This window comes from Myiozetetes cayanensis, unplaced genomic scaffold (assembly GCF_022539395.1).
Source record: "Myiozetetes cayanensis isolate MyiCay16 unplaced genomic scaffold, myiCay2020 scf20-37, whole genome shotgun sequence".
NCBI lineage: Eukaryota > Metazoa > Chordata > Aves > Passeriformes > Tyrannidae > Myiozetetes > Myiozetetes cayanensis.
Window position 1 is genome coordinate 14,033,775 of NW_026087412.1, and position 25,164 is coordinate 14,058,938.

Below are 25,164 nucleotides of genomic sequence, written 5' to 3' on the forward strand. Positions count from 1 at the left end.
AGGCTGAATGGGAATAGCTGAATGGTCAATCCAAAGCAGGGCATCAAACACCAGTGAAGGAGGTGAGGGAAGCAGAGGACAGACTGGCATAGCCCACGGCCCCCATCCCACAGTTCCCTCTGTGCTCACGCAGGAACCCACTCCCAGGGCTGCACGGAGCCACCCACAGGACTGGGAAAGGATTGTGCTTCTCAGCTCACTACAAGGACTCTTCCCCATTCCCGCTTTCAGTGGCAGGCAGGGAGCATGCTGCCCTGTTCCCTGCTGCACAAGCACAGTGTGTGTGTGTGGGAAATCCTGAAAAATATTGTGCAGCACCATTGGTTCGCTCCAGAGGGAAGCTGGGATACTCGACTGCGTTTGGTGGCTTCTGAAGTGTCTCCAGCTTGGAAACAAATATTGCCTAAGGTAACATCCTCACAGTGGTTGGTAGCTCGAAGAGGCCAAAACACCATCGTATTACTCCCGTTAAACCAATCCCGATTCCTCTCTCCCGATCCCTTCCGCACACGTGAAAATCCCCAAAGAAAAGAAAATTAAAAAAAAAAGCCAAACAGGAATAAAATAGATAAATAAATAAATAAAGGCATTCCCAAAACATTTATTTTGCTTTTTTTTTCCTCTCTCTCTCTCTCAGTCTCTCTCTCTCCGATCAGCTCAGAGACACCGACGTCACCTACCTTGGCCACCTCAGCCGCGTACGGAGCAACCCCGAACGGCGCTGGGAGTTGTGAGCCCTGCACTGCGACACTCCCGAGGTCTCTCGTCTGCTTCTGGAAACCTGTCCCGAGAGCTGGTGCTGTCCCAACCCTTATTCCTCTCCCACATATCAGTAACTCATTGGCTATACGGAAAAGAAGTGTATCCAAAGCACACGATGGCACGTGGAGGCTGAAGAAAGCATCGGCAAAGGGGAACAGAACTGCAGCGGCTGCTCCTCCTGCCCTAACTACAGGCTGAGCCACGACTCCTCCTCCAGCCCGACCCAGAGTGTGTCACCCCTCGCCCAGACATTCTTGTGGTGCATTACTGGCACTTTATAGCAGTCTCATATGGTAGATACATGCACATGTCTGTGTGTTACATACAAAAGGTCTGATAACAGTAAAACTTTGTTCCGAGAGATATAAAAAACCCAAGGAGTTGCATTAGCCAAAAAAAGTGTTTTGTGAGAAACAACAATAAAAATGATATAACCACAGCTTTTCTTTAAAATTAGATAAATACCCAAAGCTATGATTTCACTTGGGGCCTCTGTACCTTGACAGGGAGTCCAATGGAGTATATCTGAAGGCACTTAATATCCTCTACTCAGCTGTAAGATGGTTGCACAAGGGAGCTGGGGAGCTTGAGATGTGATCTGGGGCATGAAGGAGAGAGATGGATGAAAACAAGCCCTGAAGAGCTGTGATCCACACAGCCCCAGGTGCCGAAATGAACGCAAACGTACAACCCGGGGGTGGAGAAGGTCTCTCTTGAAAAAGAAAACTGCCAATTGCAAAAGTCAGTGTGTTTCTATGGACAGAGCACTTCATGCAACTCTGATAGTGCATCATACACTCTTAGAGATATTTAGCTTTGTCAGTTCATTGACCTCCTCAGTCCCCGCTTCCTCACAGTCAGACTTCTCTGCGGCTTTGCCGAACCTGCACCTCTCCTCTGCCTTCGCCGCGTCCTGCTGGAGCTTCTTGGCGGAAGGAGGGATGTCCTTGTTTTCTGAGTTATCTGTGCCATGGGCTGTGTTATCAGAATTCTGTACAGAAGGCACCAGGTTGGCAATCTCATCCGTGGGAGACCGCCCAATGCTGCCATCCACTTGAACCCGAATGTCTGGAGATATAGACAACTGGTGGTGCGGCACAATCCCGTTGTCCATGCATTTTGGGTAAAGGTAGGTCTTCATCTGACCCTTGCCCTTCACGTTGACCGTCCCCCTGTAGTCAAAGTCATACCCCATCTTGCTGAGGATGCGGTAGCTCTCCTCACTCACCTGTATGCGGCACTCGACGCCGGTGGAGTCCATCCTGCTCGCGATGTTCACCGTGTCCCCCCAGATGTCGTACAGCAGCTTGGTGGTGCCGATGACCCCGGCCGTCAGGGGGCCGTGGTTGAAGCCGATCCGGAGCTTAAAATTGAACCACAGCATGTTGTTGTTGAAGTCGTCCACCACCTGCATCATTTCTTTGGCAAATTCGAACAGGGTCTGCAGGTGTCCGTGGGGGTGGCTGCTGTCCTGGCACTGTGACGTGTTCAGCCCCGACGCCGCCATGTAGGTGGCCCCGATGGTTTTGATCTTCTCGATGCTGCTGTAGTGGGCTTTGCTCAGCAGCTCGTCGAAATCCCCGATGAGCTCGTTCAGCACTCGGTAACACTCCTTGCCCCCCTCGTAGTTCTCTTCGTAGAACTCGCTGAAGTTCACTATGCTGGCAAAGATCACCCCACCGCTGTCGTGGTTTTTGGAGTAGCTCTGGGACACCTTCAGCTGCTCAGCCACGTGGTACGGGATAATATTCCTCAGCAACCAGTCAGCTTGATCCCTCATGCTCTGGATTTTGGTGCGATGGAGATCGGCCTCCACGTCCCCGTGGTAGTGCAGGCGGTAGCTGACCTCGAACTCTCGGTTCAGAAACCAGACCAGGAGCAGCAGGAGGAAGGAAACCAGAACCACCTCCTGACCGATCAGCTCTGCCGGCCTCTTCGTGTCATTTGGCACCGAGCTGTTGCATGGGCTCTTCCTGGAGCTGGAGGAAGGGAAAAACAGACAGGTGCATTTAAAACCACAGAGTCAGGGCACTGCCACTGCCGCTCCGCAGACAGAAATCCTCTGCTGCAAAACGAAGTGTGGGAAGTGCAGCCACACACTGAAATATAAAATATGCATTGAGAACTTCATCTGCTGTTAAAAACAACGCCAAAGAATTAATTTAATTCTTAAACTGAGTATTTCCTTATTATCAGGTTCAGCACCATGGAAGTCACCCAGTACTGTTTTAAGGACTTGACCAAGGAAACAGCTATCATAGAATCACAGAATCACAGAATCGTAGAATCAGCTGGGCTGGAAAGGACCCCTGAGATCCTCAAGTCCAACCCTTGATCCCACCCCACCGTGGTTCCCAGACCATGGCACTAAGTTATAAGTATCGTTATTCCTAAATATACAGCTAAAAAGCATACATGTAAATATGCATCTACAATGTTCAGTAATAATTAACAATGTTTAGTGTGTTCAGATATCTGTGGGTATGTGCACGTCTGTGGGTTTGTGCCCTCTGTGCAGAGGGGGTGTGTGTGAGTTTTGTGGGATTTACCTCTTTCTGTATTACCTCCAATATTCAGAAACATTTGCTTTACATTCCTTGTGCCTTTTCCTCGTCTCTCCATCAACAGGACCTTTGCCACATGCCTTTAGGTTTGGAAGGGTTGGAAGAAGGTACAAGACACACTGTGGAGAACCTCCGTGGCAGGGGGTTGGAATGAGATGATCTTTTAGGTCCTTCCAACCCAGTTGGTGGTTCTATGAACTGCACAGAAGTGGAGAGTATGGAGCTCTGGGCTGACATCTTTTCTACGATAAAACCACTGAGGCTCCTCATGGTGGAGACAGAAAGTTTCTCAAAGTGCCAAGATTACATAAAATAATAAAAAACTCCTGCCTCACAGAGATTGAGAGCAATATCTCAGATCCTTTCGACAGTTTGTCGCCTGCCTGTGCAGATTATGAAGCGCTGATGGAGCATCTGCCAGTGCCAAACCGCCCCTAACGAGGAGACATCTGCACTCTACAATCTCAACTTTCTGGAGAGAGGCAAAGACACAAAGTGAATCTGAGAAGGCCCCACCTATGTAATCCTAGAAACCAAGGCTAAACCCAGACAGCTTGGCACCCAGTCAGTTCTGGAGGCACCCAACTGCATTTTTTTGTATAAAATGATGCCAAAGTTTAGGATTTGATACGATCAGACATGCGCTGAAGTTTTCCAAGTGAAGAGATGGGGTTTTTTTTTAAGGGAAAGCATCACTTTCTCCTTGAGAAGCAGAAAGGCAATGCAAGCTCAGTGCCTCCATTTCCTTATGAAGAGTTTAAAGCTCAGAGCACAACTGGAGCAACAGCTCAAGAAGAGAAGGCTGAATTTGTTTCTATAGCACAAGAAAACGTTTCTCAGCTTGGTTTCTTTCTCTCTGTTCATGAGGGACAGGATTCCACTTTGGAAATATTTTAGAACTGAGTAGAGACACGGTTTCTTCTTCTGAATATCATTCTCAAATTCTTGATTGACAGGAAAGTGTGAGGAAGCAAAACCACAGCACAGCTGGGAAACAGATGAATATGCCCCACCTCTGAAAACCTTTCTCTGTGCCCTGGTCCTTGTTTCTATTAACTTCTATCACAGTGAGGCTGTAAGTAAAATGTTTACAACACAGAGTGTGTAGATTGAATTTCAGATGAAAGATAAGACAACATATTATAGTGGAAATTGCTCCTTTTGTTTTCTACCCTAAATATGCTTCTCCCAGGAGAAGTGAAGGAATACTCATTTTATTCCCTCTTCAGGAAGGAACAATGAAAGGAGGAGATATGCCCAGCCCAAAGTAGGTCCCCACCATCAGTGTCCTGTAACTTACAGCTACTTTTCTCAACAGAACCTCTGTTATGAACCTAATTATTTCCTCCTTGAAAGACAAGTCAGAGACTAAGCCAAAGACATGGCTCAGTGGTGGCCTTGGCAGTCCTGGGTTAATGGTTGATGGTCCTTGTTGGTCCCTTTCAGCTCAGGGTATTCTACAATTCCCTGACCTTAGGGGTTTTTTCCTGCCCAAATGATTCTATAATTAAGGTCTAGAATGGGAACAAATCCTGAAATACAATCCTTGCTACCTATTTTGCAGGTGGCAAAATATCCTCCCAGCTTGACATGCTTATAAAACAGAATGAGGGGCGGGTAAAGCAAGAGAAAAGATCTTGGAAAATAAAAAAAAAAGGTTGAGGAAAGAATTTTGTTTAAGAAAAACAACTCAGGTTCTTCTCAGAATCTGAGTTTGTTATTTCCTGCATCTTGTGGGCAGAGAGCAGCGAGAGGATCTGAGCAATGATTATGTTACTCCTTTGAGAGTACAAGTTTCATCCAGATAATCCTCTGGAACATCAGACGTCCCCGCCACAGGGATTTATTTGAGTCATTAAAGGCTTTTTATTTACACTTTGTTGTACAAAACACTCCTCAAAGTACTTTAACTCCTCTCCAATGAATTAGGCGGGAGCCACAAATGGTACATTAGGAAAAGTGGAAGGCACAATCCGCTTTTTGGGAAGGAGCTGCTGCCTCCCACTGCCCATTCCTGAAGCTCTGGCACCTGTGAGCTCTCAGTCACCTCCTCAGCACCGGCCTGACCTTCTTTGCCATGTGGGCTCCAACCCAGAGATCTCCCTGTGCAGGGAGTGACTCACTGTTCTCTGACCTGATTTCATTAATAAGGCACGGGTTGGGATCCCAAAAAAGAAGGAGCAGAGCGTTCTCCAGAGCAGGGGTTTCTATCCCAATGCGACTGCTGGAAGCATCAGCGTGGATTCCAGCCTGGAGGAGAGAGCGATTACAGCGTCCCCGTTTGGAAAGCCAATGTCTGGATGTCCCAGTGATGAGGTTACAGGACCTACAGGACTATAAATCACCTCACAAGTCAGCAGTGATGACCTGGAGTCACCCTTTGGAATGAAAAGAAGAAAAAAACCCCACAGCTCTAACAGAACAGATTCCACCCCTCCAAATGCTAGTTTTTTATGAGTTGCCGCAGCAGAAAATGAATTTTCAAAGTCATTCAAACTGAAATCTTAGGCTGACAATGTTCCTTTAACTCAAAGTGGTGAAGTGCTGCCTGGCACAGCCACCTCACTATTAACTTGGCACCTCCACCCTGGCTGTGTGAACATGGAACAAGTGGGAGCTCTGGAGATAGAATCTCGATCACAAATCAGAAAGATAATGGCTTTCCACTTATAGTTTTGGAAAGCCAGTTTGCTTCTGAGCCAGCAACCCCTGTCTGGGTTTGGATATCTTGCTGTATCTAAAGAGGATGCCTGCCTGATGAATCTGAGAGAAGAATGCAGTGGAGGAATGGTGAGGAGAAAGGGATCAAAGTGCTGCTTTCGATGAACAACTGATGCCTGTAAACCCCTCCCTACAACCACAACATTTCAGTCCTTCCTATTGCTGATCCTCCCCAAGCAGCCACAGTGCAAAACAATACACCCCACCTGCTCTGAGGTAAGGAAGGAATGAAAATGGGAAATATTTCCTGCTTAAAAGACAAAGTTTATGGTCATATCCTTCGGGCTGAAGAACTTGGCTGCCTGGAAAACAAGGCAGATTCCATATTTGGGTTCATGGACAATCCAGAGATTAACTCTGTGCTAAGACTTCATCACCATTGCTGGTGTCTCTCTTCCTAGGCAACATTAATATTATCTCAATTCTTGATCCAGGAAAGGGAACAACCTCATTAAAGGCCAAACATGAGTTTGTTTGGCCCTCCTAGAACACAGGAAAGCTTTTGCAGTGACTGGGGTGAGAAAAGAACCTGATTTCTTTAATTCCATGAGAAAGGTGCTGCAAAAAAAAGTTTGATAAGGGAGTTCCACCTTTTTATTAGTCCATCACCAGGAAAAGGGGAGATTCTGTCTGCACAGCACTCCAGAAATGGGGTACACAATAATGTACAGGAAAAGAGCCCTGAAAAAAAGCCAAATTCTGCTTAATGGTAGAAACAGAACAGGATTAACTCCCAGTTCTCTCTTTTAACTTCCAATACTTGTTGATTGACAAGTTTGGGCAGCATCAGGTCCAGTGGAGCCTGGACTGAAGGGCAGTGCTAAGCAGTATTAGCTCATGCACATGGGTCTCTTCCCCAAATAAAGGAGCACAGAGAACACACAAACCCAGCACACCTCCTAAGAAAAAGTGAAGAATTAAGTTTAGAAATGTTGGTCACTGCCTTATTTGGTCTTTAAATGATAAGTCAGGCTTTGCAAAGAGGCAGAGCCTGTTCCACACCTGCTCAGTGACATCCATGGTTTGGTCTCTGACCAACTCTCACCTTCACCTGTAGTGACTTAAAAGTTCTGTATTTATGGAAGAAAAATACTTGCATGCTTGGTAACTGATTTTTTCACAGGTTTCTGTCACTGAGGGGAAGAGCTGGTTGTCAATGATTTAAGGCAGGATGAATTACTCAGTAGTGATTAACAGCTGGTTGGGAGCCTGTTGGGGAAGAGGTTTGTAATTCTGAGCAGCACAAAAGCTTTGGTGATTTCACAAACTAATAATAAACCACCAAGGATCCAAACCTGGACTGATCCTAAGACATTACTGGAGTGGGCACCACACTTTAATACTTTGTTCACTGCCTTTGCAGCAAGTTCCCTGCAGAGTTTGTTCAGAAAAAAATCAAGCTGCCTCTTCTTTTGGCTTTAAATTTCCATTCTGGGTTCAGTGCACTGGAATTCTGCTGTGCAAGTGAAGTTACCTTTATGAATCAAAGCCACGAAGAAGGAAAACCCGTGTAAGAAAACCCAAAGCCCCCCAAGCCTCAACACTAAAGTGCTGAGTCCTTGGTGAAGAAATACCTAATGTGACAGCCCAGTTCCCATCTCTCTGTACTAAATCCAGGTGTTTTCCCCACTACCACAGAATTCATGGAGATGACAGGTTTTAAAAAGTGATTTTGCTTTGACACATACTGCCAGGAAAAGCATCATCTCCTGAAAGCCCGGTTTGGGTGACTTATTGAGTCACATGTGCTCAGGGTTAGTAGTTCAGTCAAGCACAGCGTGACCCCAGGATTGGCCCCAAACTTGTAATCAGCAAGCACATACTTGTCTAACACCAAACACAAGTAAGAACACTTTAAAAATGGTATTGCAAATTTGCAATAAAACCCGTGAGAAATTCAACACTGAAATAATCAGAGGGAATCTTCAATGTGTTTGTTTATAAGGGGCCATCAGTAACCCAGGAAGAGATTTTTGTTTGACTGTTTGAAAAGTCTGGGGGCTAAAATTTCCTTTGCTCTCAATTTTCTTCTGCTGTTCTGCCCAGGTGAGCCGAGGTGACAGCCAGACTGTCACATCTCACCTCAGGAAGGCACCTGGCTGCACATCCAGCTTTTCCAGCAGAAGCTCCCCTCCCACAGGGAATTCGCCCCCGTCCAGCTGTGGGAGCATCCAACTCACACTGCTCCTGAATGGTGCAAACAAGCCAAGGAACCAAACAAACAGCTTGTGATGTGCAGATAATGCTCTAAAAACTGCTACTACTAGAAAAAACAGATGCTGTTTTATAGAGCTCCTCCACAGTTCTATTTCCTAGAAATCCAATTTAAAGAGAAAATATCATTACACCACTCTGACAGCAGCATCAGCTCTGATGAGTTCTGGTCATACCCAAGTCCCCTGTAAAGGAAATTACACACGTGAAGAGTTTAAACACAACCTGCTGAACCGATTTGTTGAGCTCCCAAGTTATTACTGTGGATGCAAAATCTTGCTACGTATAATTCACTGAAAATGTTTCCATCCCTAAACATAAAGATAGTAAGTTTATATAAAGCTTACCTAAAGTTCTGTGCCAAATCTAGATGAGGAGTTTCCATGGAGCTGAAATTAAAAAAAGCACCAATTTCAGAGGGGAGGTTAAAGCAATAAACAAACCATCCTGCAGAATTTCAGAGAGAATGTTAAACTTCCCTGTTATACAGACCAATAACTGCATCCCACACCTCATCAGCTTCACAAATCTTTGTTTGAACATGACTTATCTGCTCTTTTGGCTCGAAAGAAGGAACCAGCCAGAGATGCAAATCCCTGCAAAGGGAAACTGATGATTCCTGGAACCAGTAATTGTTAAACAATCCCATCTTACCTGGGAAACAGGGAAGAGCAAGCTCAGAACTCTAAAACTTGGTTATGCCTTCATCTTATCTGAGCACACAGTACAAAGATTTTAAAAATAAAACACAAAAAGCAACCCCCAACTGCTCCAAACAAACAAACAAACAAATCCCTAACAAACACAGGTTTTTTTGAAGATGCCATTGCAGAAAATAAGTAGTTCAAGCACTTTTAAGAGAGTATCAAATTCTCAGGGTTAGTTTCATCTGTAAAAAGAAGTAAAGAAACCTGCAGAATGGATCCACCTGTGGTGCAGACAAAGCTGCAATAACCACTGTGACAAAAATTATCACCCAGATTCATGGTAAGAAAGGAGCTAGAAGATGAATATTAAGAAGCAGAATTTATGGGTTTCACTAATTCAGCCTGTATTAGTTTTGTTCAGCATAAATTCTATCAAGCACCTCTTCAGATCTGCAGTTGAACTGAGCTCTGTTACTTTAAACATTTATTTCTGAGGGATGAAATGGTAACATATTCCATGATTTCTGATCTTTCCTCATGAGTGGTCACCCCTGTTCAAATCACAGGTGGAAGAACACAATCATCAGCAACGTTTCTTAAGATAATGGTTTTTTAACATTCACAGAACCCCTCCACACTCAGCCAGAGCTGATGCTGTGAACTGACACCACAGCAAGGTCTCCACTCCTGTGCTTTGGAACAGCCTTTCCCCATCCCTCAGTAAAGTTGAAAAGCAGTGAAAATCCCCAGCTTTGTGTTTCTTTCTGCACAAAGTCCTAACTCAGAGCTTGTGCACAAGTCCATTCCATTCCCTGTTCCAAAGGGCTCTGGATGACCCAGTTGTGTCACATCAGCTCTGAGCAGACCCCCCAGCACGAGGGGAGCTGAAGGAGCTGCAAGGATTCCTGCCTGGGGGAATTATGGAAGAGGAACCAGGGACTCAAGGACTGGCATCAAGGGTTTGCTCTTCACTGACTTCCCTGAAAAACCAAACCTGGGGCTGAGGGGGTGGGCTCTGCTCCCAGGGAACAAGCGACAGGACAAGAGGAAACAGCCTCAAGTTGTGCCAGGGGAGGCTGAGGTTGGATATTGGGAAAATTTCCTCATGGAAAGGGTGGTCAGGCACTGGCACAGCTGCTCAGGGCAGAGTGGAATCCCCATCCCTGGAGGGATTTAAAAGCCCTGTGCATGTGGCACTTGGGGACACGGTTAGTGGTGGCCTTGGTGGCACAGTTTGACTCCATGAGCTCAAGCGGGCTTTTCCAGCCTAAAGGATTCTGTGATTCCAGGACTCTCAGCAAAGTTGGTGGCTGGCCAGTGGAATCATCAGTGCTACAGGGGGAAAAGTGATGGGAGAAAGTCATCTTTGTTCCCAGGAGAAGGTCACTCAGTGCTGGAGGACAGACAGTGCTGGCTACACTGGGAACCTAAACCCAGTGGGACAAATCCAGGAGGAGGAAGGGGAGTCTCCAGAACCCAGGCACTCCTTCCCTCCACTGAGGCTGGAAAGGACTGTCCTGCCCTCCTTGTCTGAGTGCTCTGCAGACTGACAGAAGAGGGATTTTTCTTTAGTCCAGCAGGATCTAGAAATACTTTGTCAACAGACTCCAGCTCTAAGATATTTTTTTTAAGACCTTCTTCCCACAGCCCTTCCAGCCACCTCCAAATCACAGATGTGAACAGCTGTGAGGGGTGACTTTTATGCTCCCTCTTTTTTTAATATAAATTAAATCAAGATTAAAAGAGACTACTGAAGATACTTCAAGAGGGGATTAAAGTTAAATACTCACATAAAACATGTATCTGCCAACTCTTTCTGGTTTGTTTGGGGTTTTTTCACGTTTTTCACCATGAAAAAAACATGAAGGTCTCTGAAGAAGGAGGGGAACTAGGCTGATCTAGCAGAAGACCTTGCAAAGTGCATCCCAGGAGAACCAAAGGCTGTGAGAGGTCTTGAGCCAATGAGAAGTGCAAGTAGATTATAAAATTTTGCCAGTAGGAGTGGAAGGCTGGAAAGACCCCCTTGGTTCTCTTGGCAAGAAAACAGGAGAATAATACGAACAATTTCTCCTTGGGGAAAACTGCTTATCAGAGGAAAACTGAAATAACTTAGGGTTATTGCACAGAAACTGCATTATCCTGATTCTTCTGGTTACTGTCCTTCAGCACCCTCTGAAAAGGCAGGAAAGCGAGAAAGGAAACCGGTGCCTTGAGGAGGGTGGTGGAAGAAAAACACAGGGCTCCTAAGGGCAAAAATAAATCCAGGGAGGTGTGGGGGAACATCTGGGCTCTCTGGCACCACCAAATACCTGAGAAATTCCTTAACAAGACATCTTTTCACACAAATGGTAAAAGGCAATTCTAGGGGCCTGCTAACACGTGTGTGCCCTTGAAGCACGGGAGATGAGGACAGTGGCACACAGGGGAGGGCCCTCAGGAACCATCCTGAAAAACCTTAAAACCAACAAACAACGCAGAAATAAACCGACTGACGTTGAGGTGGCAGAGAAAGTCACGGCAGGTGGTAAAATCCTGTGCATTAGATCCTCCTTGCAGCGGAGCAGAACCCCCAATCCGTTCCCCTGGAGCACAGGGCTGAGGGGGGACACTCACCTGTCCGGGCACAGGGACACGTAGAGCAGGATGAGCAGCACCGCTCCCACCACGGTTGCCAGCACGGACCTCATCCAGGAGCTGAGCTGGCAGAAGTTACAGTACTGCACAATGGTGATGAGAATGGCACAACACATGAACATGGTGTACTGCAACAGAGAGAGAGAGCCAGTCAGCGCCCGCCCAGCGCCCCGGGCACCAGCGCCGGGCAGAACCGGGCACGGGGAGCAGAAGGGTCTGATTCCATCTGCGTTATGGGCACGGTGCAGCAGGATCAGCACGTGAAGATGGACATCTTCCCTTCCAAGGGCAAGAAAACCTTTAGCACAGGTAGTTGGGCACGATTTTGCCCGGGTGGAGTTTGGTATCGCTGCGTTACACAATTATTTCAGCGGCTTCCGGTGCCTCCAGCTTACCTTTGCAAAAAGCTCAGTGCCTCTTCTTATTAAAACAGAATAAAAATTAAAAAAAAAGGTCAATATTCATGGCAACCTCCACTCTGCTGCTGGGGTTAGATCCCATCTGTTTCAAACCAAACATCAAAATTCCACTGCACTGAAAATGTGGAATGCAACTTCACCCACCTGCCTGTTCTTAAAAACACTTTTTTAGAGGACATTGTCACACTGATCAGCAACAGGGCAACTCAGGTTGAAAAGAAAAGATCTGCCTTGGTCATTGTCGATGGACACTTGGTGACACGACCACTTGTGCCAGTTTGCAAGGACAATTTTACATTCTCAGTTCCAAATGCCCGATCTCAAACCCCGCTTCCCACAACTTCACTGGATAATGAAAAGGAAGCACAGGACAGACAATTGCCCAGAATACCTTCATTTCCCCAAGATACAATCCTGTAGTGGTCAAATTTTGTGCCAGTTTTGGTTTTAGCAAGAATATTCACGACCATCCAAGCTAAACCAGAGACTCCACACTTGCATTAGGGAGTTCTGTTCTAGCTTTATGCTGTGTTTTACAGCATGAAATGATCATTCTCTCCCTTTCTTTTATTTTTAATAACAATCTCTTCACTAATAATCTCTTTTTATTTCTCATTTCACATTTCCTGTACAGCTGAAGCACAGACACTGCAATCCTGTAGCATAACAAACAAGCATGTGATTCAGAGCAGACACAGTATGGGAAAAAAACCTTACATAATTTACCATTTTTAAACCACAAGCACAGTTGCTGCTTTTTTTTGAAATGACTCAAAAACAGATAAAAGGAGTTTCAGAAGTGTCCATAATAAAACATAACTTAAACTTACTTTTTTCCCCCCATTTCAGGTCTCCTAAAGTGGCAGAGCACTGGTTCTCACTCCAAGTGATGCCCCAGCATGAAGCCAGCCTATAGAGGGTCAGGATGTGCTGGATTTTACTATGGATGCATGGCTTTGGAAAGTTTTTTTTTTTTTTGGTTTGCCTTTTTTTTTTAATTTCATGGCTGTTTTTGTTAATTTTTCATTTGAATTATTTTATATCCAGGGAGGGTATAAAATGCTATGAATAAAAAAAAAACTTTGCAAAACCATGTCATAGTAAAACAGGACACTTACCTGACCCTCTATAGATTGACTCCATTTCCTAGAGCTCCATGAGTGTGGAAACACTGAGCACAAGCCGAGTTGGGACATCTCTTGGAGAGGGAGCCAACAGCCCCACGACTCTGGAGGACCTGCAAGAGGAAAGAAAGCAAAGTTCATTCTCAGCTTGGTGATGTAATTCACCATTTCACTGCTGCTGCTGCTGCCTGAAGTGTTTCGGCTCAGCCTGTCCTGAACAGGTATGGAGAACACACCAATAAAGGCTTTTAACACTTTTTCATTGTTTTCAAACGCTTGGAGAGATGATCAAGGATGGTGATGAATGGGATGATATCAAAACCAATGGACAGATCTGAAGGTTTTTGGGTCCCTTGGCTTTAGAGAAGACGTTCCTACAATTAATTTACTGATAATCCTGCAGGAGAGAGACCATCATTAAACTGAACTAACAAAAAATAAATTAGCCTCCTAAAAACTCTTAAGTGAAGTTCCAAAAGGTGGAAGCTGCAAAATGGTTTTAAACATGGGATGTAACAGAATGTCAAACACACTCTCCTGTGACTGTGATAAGCACGGGATATGTGTTTAAATCAGCAAGGACCGAAAAAATGTGTGGTCACATGTTCCCATGGAACAAACACTTCCCAAAAGCCAGGAATAAGCTGGGATAGGAAGAGTGAGGAGAGTCTGGCCATTACTTACACCCAGAGCTCTGAAATAGCAAAAGCTTTGTGAAACAATTCCCTGAAGCTCCTGGAAAGGAGTTGTGGTTACTGAAGAGAAACTTGCAGAGAAACAAACTTTCATCTCCAGTTTGAGGCCATTTTATTCACAGTTTTTAAGCCCTGATTTTATGCTACAGTTGGCCTTTAAATCAAACTGTTCTTCCCCCTTCTCATCACTGCCCATGGCAGGGGGTTGGAAAGAGATGACCTTTAAGGTCCCTTCCAACCCCAACCATTTTGGGATTCTATGAATTCAGAGAATTTACAGAATTTCGGTGAAATTCTTTGAATATTTAACCCCTTGTCCTCCCCTTCTGAATGCTTTCATTGTCAGAGACATCAAATCCCCTGTGGATCTCTGTGTCTGTGCTAAATATGCCAATTTCTTTCTGTTCCTCTTCAGGAGGCAGTTACTGCATTCCTTTAACCATTTCCACAGCTCCTGCAATGATCATTTCTAGGTACTGAGAGCTCTCTTTCTCTCCTTTGAGTTCCTCCATCTCACTCTGCAAAGCCAAAACACCCACCACTAATCCTGTTCTCATTGCTGAGATCCAGTCACTACACAACATGTCCACCTAGAAACTCCAAATTCATAAGCCTGAGATAAACTCCTTGCACCGTCTGGAACAAAACCCTGCACAAGTGCTTGGTCTAAAAAAAAAAGGTAGGTGAGTAACAGGCATTTCTAGGTTTGGCTCTCCTCTTTTGTCTGAGGGTTTTCAAAGCAGCTGTGACTGTATTTACATAACAAACTAGGAATTCCACCATCCACAAAGCCCTCTCCCTCCAAGGGATCTGTATCAAACAGATGTAAAGCACAGGGAGGCGGAGGAAGGCGGCAGGCAAACAGCAAGCTTTGTTCCATCCAAAAACATCACATTATGGAATGGAGTTCGACAACTTACATGTATATTTGTTTCAAAATCAGAGGTGAAGTGCGAGAAAACTGCAAGAGCTGGGAGAGAAACCAGGATTGCACCGAAGAAATGTCGAGGCAGCCAGCCAGATATCACCTCCAGGAGACGCTTGGTGCAAGTCATCACCTCCTCCAGAAAGAACGCCATCCTGGAACACAGGAAATCACGGACGGGGCGTTAATGGCAGCGCATCACCCCATGGCTCTAATTTACCTGGAAGAACTGAACTTCAGATCCCTCACTTGGGCTGTGGGAGCAGCCACTGGGGTGTTACATCCACAGCATTTGCCCGTGATTCCAGGGAATAATCCACCTTTGCTGACAGGTGATGGGGTGTTTGCTCCGGCAAAGGCAGGGAGAGCCTCGGGATGGGGGCTTTGAGCAGGCAAACTGAAAGCCAAATTTTGCTTACTTGGACAGTTAAGGACAAGGAAGACTTCTCTCCATTCATAAATAACGCAGGGAGGGAGAGGGGAAGCTTTTACAAACTAAAATGACTGAAAATAACAGCAGAAACGTTTGAAGAGCAGCGTCGTGCACACCACCAACAGCTCCAGCACCCAGGGCTGTGCAGCTCCGTCCCACTGCCACCCAAACCAGTTCTCCCAGTTGCAACCGCCCAGAGTCTGCAAGCAGGCTCTGTTCCCTCTCATTAGGGAAGGGAAGAGGAGCGTGGGCTGAGCTCTGGCAGCCTGGCAGGAGCAGAGCCGGAGAAGCAGTTGGGCTGAGCCCCTCGTGGGCCAGCTGGCACCCACCCCACTCCTTGGGAGCCAGCACAGCATCCCGAGCGGATCCCACCCGGCACACGGGGAAGGAACGGCTCGAGCTGCCGATAAAACCACGGCCCGAGCCTGTGAAGAGCTGAGGGAGCCAACTGGAAGAGCTCTGGAGAGCAGCAGCTCACCGGAGATGCTCCTTAATGAGAGCAGCTCTAATTGCTTCAAATGAATAAGGGAAGGTAAAAGGATGCTCAAAGCTCAAGGGCATCGCGTGGAAAACTATTATTTATCCACAGAAATAAATCCTTGGGATAACTTCCTTCTCAAAGCTCAACATCAGTCACTTGAGAAAAATTGCAACTGCTGTTCAAGTGCCTAATTATTTTTATGGAGGCATAAAAAGGTAGTGGAGCACAGTTAGCTGCATCCAGAGCCATTAATGGGATGTGTGGAATTACCAGACCCAGTCCAGGCAGGTACTTCTGGACAACAGCAGAGCCCAAACAGTACAGAATTACACCTTTTTAAAACAGAGATGCTCACAGCTGAAAAAAAAAAGTATACATACACTAAATATGAAATTCCCAGTCTTCAAAGTTACATAAATTACCCCATATCACCATATTTTTAAACAGAGAAAAGCAACACACTCATTCCTAACCCTGTTGTCTGAAATACAAGGGTTTATGCTGAATAAAAGACTGATACAAACCACCTGAAATGAGAATTTGACACTCATTCCACACCTTTAAATATTCATTGTTTATGAATGATATTCTAATTCTGTGGTCTGGACTTCTGTGAGTTTTGCCACCACAAGAATTTTTTGAAGCATCAAGAGCTCTTCTCTAATTTAACTTATTTAATTTTAATTTATTAAAGTCTGGAAATTATCCTTAAATGCATAGAAAAAGAGAAATCTGGGAGGACGGAATACACTGTAATACACCGGGATCCCACGAGAGGGTGCTCACAGATCTGCCAGTTTTCAGTTTAATGGACTTCCATTCACACCAGGAATTGAACCTGTATTCCATCAGGAAACGGAGCTTCCAACACATCACTGAATTTAAAAATTGGATAGAGAGCAGGATAAAATGTTTAAAAACCCCCAATACTCTGTAGAGTAAGAATTGGGGTTTCTGAAGGGTTACACAGGGTCCTACCCCAATGACAGAACTGCCCCTGTGCCCAAGGGCAGCCCTGGTTGCTCGGCACCAAGAACGCCTGAAATAAAGTTCCTGCCTCGAAGAACAAAGTTCCGCTCTCCCAAAGCCGGTGGGACTGGGATTAGGATCTCCATGGCTGAACTGTGAGAGAGGAAAGGGAATGGGACTCCCTGCATCCCCAGTCTCTCCAAAGGCAGCTCGGCAGCACCTCTGCCCACGCTCCCCTGGATCTCCGCGTCGCTCCCATCCTGGCTGGCACAGCACCCAGCTCAGTGGCACACACCCAGTGCAGCTCATGTCTCTCACCCCAACCCACACACCAGGGACTCCACTCCTTCAATTTTCCTTTTTGCCAAGCCTCCATGCCAGGACAAATTCCTGTGGGAACTATAGCAACAAATCCATCAGCGAACGCGATCGGTTAATCCCGCGATGAGGCCACTGCTTTATTTAGGCAGCTGTTTGTTTCCAAAGGGACAGTGCAAATTCCAGGGCAATGTCACATTTCTCCTGATAATCTTTACCTTCTTGCATTGATTTTTTTTCAGGCTGGTATTTATGTCTGGAATTAAAGGACTGAATTCCCAACCTTAGCAGGGAAAGCCGGTGGATACAGCCCAGCGCTCCCAGCGCAGGAAGTCAGGAGTGCATTAAATCCAGACAGCACTGAGAGCTGCAGACAGATTTAATGGCTACAGGGCAGTATCAGTAAATAATGCAGTGTCAGTGGGCAGCTCAACGGGGCTTAAATGCTGAAGCTTCCGAGATGTTTACACAAGCTGGAGTTCAAATTAGTAACTTTGACATCAATGATTAATGGCTAATGGACACTGTTACCATCATTTCTCTATTTACTGGCAGTTTAAAATCAATTCCCAGAGTTCAAATCAAAAGCTTTTGGCACAGCAGCAATTTGGTGGGATATTAAATACCAGATGTTAGAAATAAATAAAGGCAAACAGACTCCATTGTTTTCCCCGGCATCAATGCTGTGTATCAGTCGTGTTAACAGATCCGGTTCATTAAGCTCTGGATGCAGGAAACAATTTCTGCTCCTGCTCACTGGGAATTTAGGGAGATCCAAGTGCTTGGCCACAGGGTCTCTCGGCTGTGGACAGATCATGGGTGGCACTTCAGCAAGGCTGGGAAGGTGAAGCACCAGGAAAAGGGCAGTTCTGCTTAGTCAGACAACAGCACAACTTCCCCTTCCAGTGTGTGATTGCACTCGCTTTCTTCATCCAGGAGATAATTTGTTTTGCTGTCTAGAAAGGTCCTTTTGAATTCATGAATCAACTTGAAGTGCTCCCACCTCTCACTCTTTTGAACAGGGTGAAACACCCCCTCCTCTGCCCTCAACTCTTCACCCCCCAGTCTCCTCTGAAGTACATTATCAAAAGCAACGTATTTTTTGTAAATAAACTCATTTATGGCCAGTTTTACTCAAGAACTAGGTGCCAAAATTATCTAGTTAGCAAAAATCCTGTATTTACACAAAAACAGTGGGCAGTTGTCTTTTACCTGCATTCCTGCAGACACACTCCTCAGATTCCCAAGTGAAACCTTGCACTTGTTGTATGTTCAGCAACGTTTCCCAAGTTTTTTTTTTATAAAAAACAGAATTTCAGGACCTCTTACACTTCAACTGAACTTGTCAAAGTAGTTACATTTCAAGTGGGCAGAAGGACACTCTTTACAGAACATTTACAGAGCAGGAGATGACATTTTCCATGTGCTCACAAATGAAGCACCAATTCTTGCGTGCAGCTTTATACAATTAATTTTCGAGTGGCTCTCGTGTTAACAGTGGGATCCTCATCTACAGGTACTCCAATAATTTATTATTAGACACTTCAGAGGAATCAAAACAACCTTCTCCCTCGTAAGCTTTGCTCCACGAGGCCTTCTGCTCTTCCAGAACTCAAGTTTTAAGTTGTTTCTCCTTGCCCAGGCAGAGAAAATGCTCCCCTTCCCCCTCCCTCGGCGGGACCCAGGGCTGAGCCACAAGAGCCAAGCGATCCTTGCTAGGCTGAGTCCTGGATTTAATTACAATTTAGACTGATTTAAAGACAGGGTGTTTCACATCATGATAATGAAAATACAATGTGAAACTTAGGCAAGAATTTTCTGGTCTTAAAATAATCCCTTTTCCTGAAATTCTGGGATTGTGCCCAGCATTGTAGTCCGATCTCCTCCCTGCAGATATCTCGCTGGTATTCTGTGATTGTCATTTGGGATGACATTTCTGCACAGGAAGTTCTGCACTGCATAATGAGTGGTCAGAGGGAGCAGTCCTCACTGGGGAGAGGATTTGAAGAGGAAAAATATGATTTTCTTCTTTCTGCTCAAGGGAACCGGACAGCAGTGTGTGCCCCAGGAGACTGGGGTGGCCCAAAAGTCTATTTTGTGTATTTACTATAAAACAAATACATATTATAAATTTCAAACAACAACAAAACCCCCCTCCAAACCCAACTAGACACCTTTTCTTACCAAAGCTCTGCCCAAATACACCACTGTCATTACATTTAAAACTGAAAACCTGCGAGAAAGGCCCCACCTGGGGCCTCAATTTCTGCATCCCTACTCCTCACTGGACAGAGAGGGCAGGGAGGGGCAGCTGTCACTTATTCCATCCAGCAATCCCTGGTTCCCAAAGTATCCAGGAGAATCTGTGGGGTCCCTGGGTTGACCACACAGTGCTGCACTGAAGCCAAACCCCTGCACAGCCACTCGTGGCTCAGGAAGGCAAAACTACTTTGCCAGTTCTTGACTATATAGACAGACTGAAAACAACAATTTTCCTTCTCCTTAAGAGAACCATAAACCAGCAATTACAGAACAGGACTGCAATAAAACCTTATGTACTTACCTATAAATATTTCTAAGATTATAGCAATAATTTTTATAAATGGACAAACCAAGGGAAGGCAAATGCAGAGTAGCATTGGGAAAACAAGTGGGAAAAACAGTGAATTGAAAAATACTAAAATGAAGCAGAATTCACCTGAAAAGTGAGTGAACACATATTTTCTCCAAATAATCTGGATGGTAGAAAGTGGTTGTTCAGTAAAGTGGGTGTTGAGCTGAACAAGTTCATGGCCACCAAACCCAGACCACCTGCTGTTGGTGAGATGGAAGAGCTGCCCGGGCACACTGAAGTGCCAAAACAACTTCTCCCCCACCCAAACCAGCGTGCAGAGACTTCTGCAAAGGGGAAAATGCTTTTCTGATGCAAGAGAGGACAGAACATGAGTTAATCCAGTTTAGGATACATTACAATGACAGCCCTCCAGTTCAACCATCTCCCAGCACAGCTCTTAAAACCTTCTGGATTTCTAGGTTTTCTAAAAATGATTTGAACTGCAACAATCAAACACCCCTACTAAGAAATACCATCTTTAAAAGCATTTCCACTGTTCACACCTGACCCCTCTCCACTCTATGTGCCAGCTTTGATGTAATCACACATACATTTAAATGCTCATTGAGATACAAACTTCCTTCAGTGACTAAAGCACTAATCCAGTGTTTTGTACCTTGTAAAGTCAGAGTGCACACTGTAATCTCTTGTTTCTCTTGAAACAGCAGCAGAATTGCTTCCAACTTGTAATTACAGAAGGATTTTGACTTACACATTCCTGACAGGTTTGCAGAACTGCAAGGGAGGACAGAGGTTTCCACACACCACCCTTATCAGGCTCCGGTGTCAAGGGAAGCGCCGGGAAAACGGGGATGAGGAGGGCACAGGGAACTTGCCCTCACACGTACACACAAACAAACAACTTATTAATAGGCCCATCATCTGGGTTAATTACAGGTTGCCTGGGGTATCTGCACAGATCAGACAACACACCCAGGAGAGCACGAGCTCCACGTGTACAGCTGCTGGTTGCCACACTGGGATGTGTGAGTGACCCCACGTTACAGAGGAGCTGCTCACCGATTGTCACCTCAGCAGCAAGGCCTGCAGGTGTCCTCGGAGCCCAGGACACGTCCTGTGGGTGACTGGGTATGAATGGGCAATGGGGAGTCACTGTTTAACAGCCAAGCCTTCCCCTCCAAGGGCACAGGAGAGGTTGAGGGGCAGGACAAGGATGCAGGGACTGAGGATTCTTTGCTGCTGTGTGGGGCTGGCACTGCAAAGTACCACTCCTTCTGCAGAGACAAACCAGTGCCCCCTTCCCTCTATCCCACAGCCCTGAATCCAGGGAAATGCTGACCTCCAATTATGCTGTCAAACAGAAAACACAAGCTCTTTACAACATTAATCCACGAAACTTTAAAAAGAAACTATTTCTGGACAGATGTAATGTGACTTTAGTAATTTTTCTTCTTTTTTTCCTTTGAGAGAAGGATTGCTCTTTGCACCTCTGATACACGATTTCAGTTTTAACCCCAGAGCTGTGTACTTTCACCTAGGAATTTTTTTGGGGGTGGGTTTGTTTGAAGGACAGGTAAAAATTTTCTGTTTGGATTCTGGTAGCCCTGTGAGGGGAGGCTCATCCCAAGGAACAGTAAGAGGCGCAGGCACGGCGTGCAATCACCTTTCCATAAGTGGCCCCCATCAGAGCCACGCTCCTCCCTACAATCCCTGCTGCCAGAGCTCTCTCTGCACAGGATCTGCCCGAGCCTTGGCTGCGCTGACGCCGCTCTTCAAACCCCACACGCCCTCCAAGCGGGTTCCTGGGGTGCTGGCAAACAAAACGTTCCCGAGCCGGCCACCACCTCGGCCCCCCCTGCCATTCCCAGGCGCCGTTACTGCCCATTTACCGAATCGAGACGACGAGGGACAGCACTTCCAGCAGGATGGCCACGACGAACACGGCCACGGCGGCGGGGGGCGGAGGGGACGCCACCATGCCGTGCCTCAGGAAACACGTGATGGACAGGATGAGGAAGACGGTGGTGGACAGGAACACGTCCAGCAGAGAGCTGAAGGTAGCGCTGGCAAACGTCTTCACCGGAGCGTTTATTATAACCTGCGTGGGATACAGGGATTGAGGGAAAGGCTGCAGGTGGATAAAGGCTGCTTTGCTGAACTCGACCGGGTGAGAAACAGCAGCTCCAAACAACAGTAATAAATAAAGAAGTTTTGGCCACTTCATTAATCCAGTGTAAGGAATGTTTGGACATAAGAAGCAGAAGAGGTGGTGCCGTGGCTGACTCAGTTCCCTGAGAAGACCATGTTGAAAAAAAGCATTGGCAGCACAGCCCCCAGGCTCGAGGTGATTTTTTACACACTATTATGATACAGAAATAAAATAACACGAAAATTGACTATTCTGTGCAAAGAAACATGAATATAATTACTAGCAGATAAAGCTGTAAGACATTTTCTTCAATGATTTCAATTGCAAATAATAACAAGATTTTACTTTTTAGCCTTGCTGCGTCTTTAAGAAAACCCTCCAAACACCTCCCCACAGTAACAGCTCCTGTGGCAGGGTTCACATCTCCCTTTCAGACCATTAAAAGCAGCCACTGGGACCGTGTGTAATCCGAATTGATCAGAGCCCAGGACACCAAGTCCTGCTCTTCCATAACCCTTCACCACACATTCCCATCCCACCTTGTCCTGGCCCAGTGCTGGTGCTACTGAGGACAGTCCAGCTGAAAACTAGACCATGAGCTCCACATCTCTGCTTACTCGGATGAGCCCCGTTTTAGGACTGTCTACATCTGCCCAAGGGACCACAGAAAGCAAGTTCCAAAGACAAACAGAAATTATGTTATCAATGTCAACAGGAGGGCACCCAGTTGGAGGGCTCTGGTTTAATCTGGAAGTTTCCTTTGCTCCTCGGAACACTTCCTGCACTCAGCAATACCGGGAAACCAACTTGTCCCTCATTTGTACCTCTCTGCCACCCAGTAAATTCAGGCAGCATCACTTCAGTGCCAAGATTACCTTTTAACCTGAACAGTAGCAGAATCCTGTTCTCACACCGAGTCCCACCAACTGAATTAAGGGAAGCAGCACTGTATCCCCAGGTGATGGTGTTAAAGATGCTCTGCCAGTGCTAAGTAGTGCCTTCATTTCCAAACAAGAACAGGCTAAGCAAGCTCTTGGGAAGCAGAGCTGACTCGGGAGAGGGATCACAACCTGACCATGCAGCTGGCACTGTGTAATTAGAGGTGAATTCAGGGGTGCTGGAAGTTACTTTCAGTAGCAGTTGACTGCCAGGCAATTAGAGAACTAGGATTGCTGACAACTCTTTTCACTCTCCAAGATTCTGTTGCTGTTTCGGACCAGTACTCTGCTAATATTAAGGCTTTAAAAGGTTTTTGCCCCAGTGCTGCAGAGTTACTATTAGAGAGTGAAGATTCCTATTTCCAGGGAGATTTATATAAGCATTTTCAAATTAATGGCTTACTACTAACAAAATGCACAGACCTCATCGGTGCTCCTTCTAGGAACTCCCTACATATCCCCATTAACAGGTCAATCTGTATATGTTTGACTATTACTACTTCACTTCTCTTTCCAATCTTTCCATTGGAAATAACTTGATTTAATATTTCCTGTATAGTTTGCAAATAAACCAGTATGCCATGGGAAGTTTCTCCCTGTTGTTGCTACAGGAGCTTTGTGCAGATACCACTAGACAATTGTGCTGCAGGATGAGTATGGAGTGAACAAAGTGAACAGACTGAACTGCAACACAGCTGGGCTTTCCTTTGGCAAAACAAATTAAGTTAGGTCTCACCTGGAAGTATTGGAAAACAAGCAAATAGGGGCTATTGCCAGGGAGAACACAACAACCCTGCCCAGAACTGAAAGCAATGAGCAGCAGGAGCAGAAATCCCACCTGCCCTCAGATGTAGGACACACCACTGGGAAGAAAAGAAACCAACACCTACATTTATCCCAGTGCAGTTCTGCAGCTGGATCAACCACACCAACAGCTCTGCACTGCTGGAAGGGAAGGAAGGGCCCATTCCCCTTCCTGCTGCCAGACCCTTATCTTGGGCTGGCTCTGGCATCTGCAGACCCCTCCAAGAGCTGCAGGTCCCACACAGCAGAGAACAGAGGGATGGGAAAAGAAAGAGCCCCAGATAGAAAAACAAACCATGAATATTTTATGCTGGGCCAGTAAATGAACTGCTCACAGCAGGGGGAGGTTGGTAAGCACCAGAGCCATTAGAAGGGGCAGGGAGGAGGAGGAACAGGAAGGACAGAGCAGAGCAATTGCCTTCTTTTGGCAGCAATTTTTCAGCTGCTGGTGAAAATGCAGCCTCAGTTCTAACTGACACCTAATGTCACTTTATGTAAATGCCAGTTCCTATCAGCCAGGCTGGGATATCCACTGACATGGAAAGACTGTGATATTATTAGCCCCCAAGGGAATTGAGGACTTGTTATGCTCAGTGCAGAATCCTGAAGAAGATACTGAGTTCCTCACAATTTATACTCACTGCTCCTTACAATCCTACAGTGTTTCTGAATGCAGCACTCTTATGGAATTAGGGAATTTGAGTTCAGCAAGGGTTTAGGTTCCACAGGGGTAACCGTGGGGCTGTGACTTGAAAAAAAAAATCAAATTCCAAGCTGCCATTTTCAAAGTTGGGATATTGGATGAGAAGGCAAGTAGCATTTGGTCCTTTACTGGCATGGTTCTCTGGCTGATGTAGAGCCTTAAAACATTAACCTGAACATGGAGAAAAGGCAAGTGGGAAGTAATCAGTGAACCTCGGTGGACTGTGAGAGTAGATTTCTAGCCCAAATGTAAGACTAGATTTGGGGTACGGGGTATGTTGATGCTCCAAGGGCTGGAGCCCTCGTGCTCTGGAGATAGGTTGGGAGAGCTGGGGATGTTCACCTGGAGAAGAGAAGGCTCCAGGGAGACCCATGGCAGGGGGTGAACACAGATGAGCTTTAAGGTCCCTTCCAACCCAGACCAGTCTGTGATTCTGTGGCAAACTGAAAGGAGGCTGTTTTCAGAGGCAGCAATACCAGTAGTAAATCACATTTGACATTTCACGGCCCTTGTCATCAACAACAACGAGATGTGTTGAAAAAAAAACCCCAGAAAACGACAGAAAGTTGCTTAGATGGATTACAGAGGGAAACCAACGCCAGGAGAAACACACCTCTTCCTGGTAGCTCCTCCTGTAGGTCATCTCCAAATCCTGATCCAGGAAGTTCAGGCTCAGCTTGTTAATAGGTGGTTTAAAGAAATAATCTTTCATGAGGCTAAAAAAAAAAAAAAAAGACAATATAAACATCAGTTTGTTCAGCTGTACCTCCTTCAGACCCCCCCTGCTCTGTGGTTGCTGTTTCCAGGGATGCTGGACCTTGGCTTTGAAGTTCCTTTGGCTTTTCTCTGCTCTTGATCACCAAAGTACTCCCTTAGTCACAACACTCACTCAGCCAAAGGAAATGTTCCAGCAAATAAAATGAGACAGCAAACTTTTTTACTTTCAGGAAGAGACTAACAAGTCCTTCAAGCAACTTAACAGCTCTCACTCCAGATGACTACAGATAATTGCAATATAAGCCAGCAAACAGTAAAGGTTAATTGGTGCTACAGAGGCACAACCTCAGGAGACACGTGGCTCTGGGATAT

The 25,164-nt window shown here is 45.8% G+C and overlaps 1 protein-coding gene across 2 annotated transcripts in view; it reads right to left on the reverse strand.

Annotated features, from left to right (window-relative positions):
- Positions 1-581: 581 nt before the first annotated feature.
- Positions 582-25,164, reverse strand: part of ADCY9 (adenylate cyclase 9) — an 82,946-nt gene continuing 58,363 nt past the window's right edge. For both annotated transcript variants that reach the window (XM_050317608.1, XM_050317606.1), the window contains 6 exons: positions 24,689-24,791; positions 21,371-21,579; positions 14,701-14,860; positions 11,522-11,670; positions 8,609-8,650; positions 582-2,741 (listed from right to left, as the gene is read on the reverse strand). In XM_050317608.1, coding sequence (XP_050173565.1) covers positions 1,553-2,741; positions 8,609-8,650; positions 11,522-11,670; positions 14,701-14,860; positions 21,371-21,579; positions 24,689-24,791 — 1,852 coding nt within the window. In that variant the 3' untranslated portion in view covers positions 582-1,552. The remainder of the gene's footprint in view (positions 2,742-8,608; positions 8,651-11,521; positions 11,671-14,700; positions 14,861-21,370; positions 21,580-24,688; positions 24,792-25,164) is intronic.